The 5,430-nt window shown below is 37.3% G+C and overlaps 1 protein-coding gene across 4 annotated transcripts in view; it reads right to left on the reverse strand.

The window, feature by feature from the left end:
- crfb1 (cytokine receptor family member b1) overlaps positions 1 to 3,973 on the reverse strand; it is a 14,873-nt gene extending 10,900 nt beyond the window's left edge. Inside the window, exons 1-3 of one of the 4 annotated variants that reach the window (XM_025063818.1) lie at positions 3,837 to 3,973; positions 2,701 to 2,774; positions 1,142 to 1,262 (exon numbers count right to left, since the gene is read on the reverse strand). In XM_025063818.1, coding sequence (XP_024919586.1) covers positions 1,142 to 1,262; positions 2,701 to 2,746 — 167 coding nt within the window. In that variant the 5' untranslated portion in view covers positions 2,747 to 2,774; positions 3,837 to 3,973. Of the gene's footprint in view, positions 1 to 1,141; positions 1,263 to 2,700; positions 2,775 to 3,160; positions 3,207 to 3,488; positions 3,605 to 3,749 lie in introns of those variants that run through there. The other 3 variants (XM_017039826.2, XM_025063819.1, XM_025063817.1) reach the window with 3 other exon arrangements.
- Positions 3,974 to 5,430: the final 1,457 nt, after the last annotated feature.

Genomic DNA, 5,430 nt, shown 5'->3' on the forward strand with positions numbered 1-5,430 from the left:
AGAGCCAGAAACTATTAGGGATCAGATTAGAAAGGATGAAGTAAGAAAAGCCCTGAAGAGGATGAAGAGTGGAAAGTCAGTTGGTCCCAATGACATACCAGTGGAAGTATGGAAGTGCTTAGGAGAAGTGGCGGTAGATTTTCTGACTTGGTTGTGTAACAGAATTTTAGAGACTGACAAGATGCCTGATGAGTAGAGGAAAAGTGTTCTGGTGCTAAATCATAAGAATAATCTTTCACTGTGAACGAATCATTCTCTGTGAACTAATCTTTCGCTTCGTTCTCGCAGATTTGTTCAATTTGTCACGTGACAGAGAGCTCGGGGTCTCTTTTGCTCTTATTCATCTTCACATTGTGGTGTGTTTTTCTTTATGTTTTCACATAGGTTAATTGCTTATGGTATTTTGAGTACTTTGTCAGCGGAAGCAAACCATCTTGCCTTCAGTATTTAGTGTCGGAGAACGGCAGTCTTCTTTACAACGCCCACAATAGGGCTTAAGCGCCACCTGCTGTAAAACGAATGAAAATTATTCGTTCAAGATTCCTTCACGAGTCGTTCATTTTACTGTTTGAGAGTCAAAGTTCTGAATCAGTAAAAAGAGTCGGTCATCACTACAACAGTGCCCTCCAGTGTCCAACTTAGGTCACTACCCTTTTCCACAAGTCTCCGTTCCTACTGCTCTGCAACTCCATGTGCGCCCATCTCACCGATATTGTCAAAACCCAAGTGAAGCAAACTATGTCGCAGCTTGCCATCATTCCGGGTGGATTATCCAAAGAAATCTAACCGCAAAATATTGGTGTTAAAAGGGTGTTTAAAGTTAAATTGCGAGCTGCGTGGGAGCATTGTATGACTGAAAGCAAACACATTTACCAAGACAGGGAGCCAACGCCGGGCGATTCACGCCACTATCTGCCAATGGATCGTGGATGCCTGGGCTAAGGTATCAGTCTCAAATGTCGGCCGAGCTTTCACAGCGGAATCATCACTGAACAACTAATTAACAGCAACGAGACCGACTCGTTAGCACCTCAGTGGCAACTTGGCAGTGGACTCAAACCTTAAGCCTTCTGGACCCAAGTCTTCTTCCTTAACCACTAAGCCACCACTGCCCCAACTAGAGAGTGTAGATGGAAATTACCTTGTGAAAATGTGGTACTGTGTGCCCAGTGCTGTTCCAGGTCCAGGTTCCCATCTCAAAACATGGTGAAAGTTGACAGAGAAAACCGACAGGTTGCGTGGTGCCGGAATGATGGTAAGAGCTGTTGAAAAAGCAGCAGGTAGTTGATTGTATTCTGCTACACCAACTGGGCCTAGGAATTATATACAGTTGAAAGATGTAACCTTGAAGAAACAACTGGTTTTGGATGTGGTGGGACCACCTGGAATATATTAACCTGTATCAATCATTACAAGGCTATGAGTTTTACTAAACTGTATTGTGTTGTTAAAAGATGGTTTATTTGTCTAAATAATCGTCTCATAAATGAAGAGAAGTTTTGAAAGATTTACATTCTGAAAAATCTCTATAAAAGAATAATAATTACTCTATTTTCCAGACTATAAATCACTCCGGAGTAAAGTTGCACCAGCCAGCTAGAGTGCCCTCTAGCGGCTGGCAGTGGGAAAATAACAACGGTAAATTTTCAGTGGTACATGAGTAGCAGATACTAGTACACAAGCCTAGAGTCGCAAACCCAGCCAAAGGATGGTAAGAAGATACGGTAATATTATAAATACCGTAATTTCTGGACTAAAAGACGCTACTTATTTCACACATTTGGAACCCCGCGGCTTGTGACGTAGCTAATTTTTTTCTACTTACTTCCTGTCCCCTGTGACGTCAGGAGTGACGTCAGGAGTGACGTGGTTGGCCGTCCCTTAAGGGGGGGGACAGGAAGTAAGTAGAAAAAATTCAAATATTTGGTAAATACAATTTTTGGCCTAAAATATTTTGTTTCTTATCATTTTGATAGACCTTTGATTAAAGCACCAGAATTTAAGGTTTGACAAATAACTGAACTTTTTACTGAAGGTTTACAAAATTTAATTTGTGCTGCACTCATCGCTATACTTTAATTTGTTTATAGTAAATATGAATTGCTTAGATACATAAAGGGTGCTCTATCCATTTCTATAAAAGAAACATTCTTTGTAGCAGGCATTTATTTAATTAAAAGCAAAAAAAATATTTCGGTGTAAATATCCCATGTTACAACGTGGACACCTGTGGCTAATAGAGAAGTGCAGCCTATATACAGTATGTACAATTATTTTTTTCTTTTTAAATTTAGTGACTGTGGCTTATATCCAGGTGCGTTCAATGGTCCGGAAATTACGGTAGTATAAGAAATACGTTTTGTTTTTACACATTTATATTAGGTTGATGCTTCCTTTTCACTTACATTTCCAATCCTTAACACATCAACAATTAATTCATTTGCTAATGATTTACATATTTTGAATCATCATAATTTGCAGTACACCCATAGTTAACTTGTTTCCTAAACATTCAAATTGAATTTCAAACTAATCTTAATTGTAAAACGTACGTATTAAATCAGTTGTTACAAATATGTAATACAAATACATACAATAAACGCTCTGCTACTGTTCCGATACTGTAGGGACTAGGAGAAAAAATAATTACAAATTAAAAGAAAAGAAGCTGGACAGAGTTAGTACTGTTGGCGTACTCACCAGAGTTAAGTATCAATGTTAAACATGTAAGAGACAAGCGCTGCATCCTCTTGTGGTCTGCAAGGCACCAGTCACTGCGCACACACACACACACACACACTTTTAATACCCAAATAAAGTCCACAGCATAACATGTACAAAACAAGTATGCTATTATAAGCCCTAGTGGAGTTTATCTTTCAGAAAAATATTTATTTATAGTTTTATTCACTGGAATGATATTCCGAAAGGTCCGAATGTCATTCCACCGAATAAAATCATTGACGTCTCGCACTTGTCGCTGTCAGCAAAAACTGCACTTCCGCCATGTGGCCCGCCGCTGAGTTTAGGTATTCTATACATCGTATTTTACTGAACTTGTAACAGGTTTATTCTGCGTGACCACAAAGGGTTTTTTCCGTTGTGGGTGATGACTTTATAATTTGTTTATCAAATCATTTTTATCAAATGAAAAACTCACCAACAGCGTAGAACAACGAAGCGAAACCGATCAACCCCTCACACCCCTCCCACCCCTCTTTACTTCCGTCAAGTGTCGGACCGAACTAAATAAATACCATCGTTTGAAGCGGAACGATTCTTAGGTCTTTGTTTTAACACGATACATTTAAGTTTGCTCCATTGCGGTCCATTCGATGAGTTTTCTTACGCACGTATCACCCAATCCATAGAATTAAATGAAAAATACATGTAAAACACAAAATAAATTCAAAATAAATTATTCTCTGTAAGCGGAACTGTAATAAATCAAGGATTAAACTTAAACGGACTCGCTTAAAGCTGCCCACCTTGGTGTTGGGTTAAAAGGTTTCGTTGTATCCTCGTGATACAGTGACAATACAGACCATAAAAAAATAAAAATAAGAAAAGCTTAATTCCCTGTCACACTTAAAGTCAGCTGACTACGCATATCTGCCCCACCGCTAATTCAAAGTCAAAATAAAAGCACACGAATTATATGCTTGCATAAAATCTATTAGAAATTGGACTTTCCATTTTTAATCTTCGAGTATTCGACTAATATCACATTTAAAAACAAATGAACTCACTTAGAATTAAAAGCCAGAGACTTGTGTTGTGTTGCCTTTGTCTGAAACAAAATATAACTTCTTTCATAACTGTGAAAGAAGATTTACCATAGGCGCAGATGGCACTAGGGACGCGGGGACATGAACCCCCTCCGATTCACAGTGACCCCGATCTGTCCCGCGTACTGTCCCTTTATAAGGAGATAAAAACATCGCTAGAAAAACAGGGGAGTAACCTTCGATTTATGACATATTCGTCTGCTACAACTTATGGTGCGTTCAAGTAAAACACGAATGTCGGAATTTCCAACCTTAAACTTAATCAACGACATATACAGGAAAATGTGAAAGAAAAACACCGAAATACCCGACACAGTAAAAATATATAATACATAAATATAAATAAAATTAAAGGTATAGAAATATATATGTTACGATTATAATGGTTATTGTATAGTAGCACAATTATTAAGTGTCCTTTTTTTATCAGTATTATCGGTATAATCATTAGTCATTTAAATGTTTCGGTTTACTCAAAAAAGAATTCCTATTGAAAAGCTGGTGTCTGTAACAACTGATGGGGCACCTGCAATGAAAGGTCGTCTCTCTGCGGATTTAATATTTATTTATTTATTGAAGTGTGATACAGTTACGTGGACATCATCTGTATTTGTAGCAATGACAATAACAATGATAATAATAATTTGGTGATGTTTTAATACAGAATGTGGACAGTAACATACTGTAACTGTTCAGGAAAAGTAAGCTTATCGAGTTTGTTTGTTCAAAATGAGCGATGAGAATACATGTTACAAAACATGAGTAGCTCTCGGCCATTTTTTTGTAGAAGTAGCTCTCAGAGGAAAAAAGTGACTTTTTTTTCTTCTTCATTATGTATTTTATCAACTGGTGCGACTTATTTTCCAAAGCTACTTATAGTTCTGGAAAATGCAGTACCTTCATTTCCATTCCAACACTATGTGGTTCAGTCTAAACTTATGTTTTGATCCATTTGTAACACCTTGATTCTGGGTTGTTATCAGTATTAAAGCCCAACTTCACTGTTGTACAGCAGACAGAACGAATAAATGACAGAATACAGTGAGTCAGTTATTGAGGTAAAAAATGAAGTTGTAGACACTGATATTCAACAAATCACATAATCAAAAAAAGATATTATTGTGAAGGGGTTGGTACTCACAACTCTGTTCTGTAAAGAAACTAATGCAGAGTGAAAAGCTAACAACAAAAAATGCAACAATTTCCAACTGAGACAGCTATACAATACAATGCTATACATGGAAATAATAATTGCTACATAAAACAAGTCCATAGGAGTATATTTTACTTTTACAAAGGAGCAAATGCTGTTTGGATTTTTTTTCAATTCAATATTCTATCTGGACAAAATACACTGCCTGGCCAAAAAAAAAAAAATCACCACCTGGATTTAACTAAGGCACGAGCCTCCTATTGGATAATTACTGCATGGAGGGGTTATCCTTCAGCTGGCAACAAGTTTTTTTAACCCCAATTGATGCAACAAGTTGCTTCTCATTTGGCCGTGATAAAGATGTTAGTCTGTTCGAGAAGGGTCAAATCATTGGCATGCATCAAGCAGAGAAAATATCTAAGGAGATTGCAGAAACTACTAAAATTGGGTTAAGAACTGTTTAACGCATTATTAAAAACTGGAAGGATA

The sequence above is a fragment of the Cynoglossus semilaevis genome, chromosome 16, assembly GCF_000523025.1.
Source record: "Cynoglossus semilaevis isolate Cse_v1.0 chromosome 16, Cse_v1.0, whole genome shotgun sequence".
Classification (NCBI taxonomy): Eukaryota; Metazoa; Chordata; class Actinopteri; order Pleuronectiformes; family Cynoglossidae; genus Cynoglossus; species Cynoglossus semilaevis.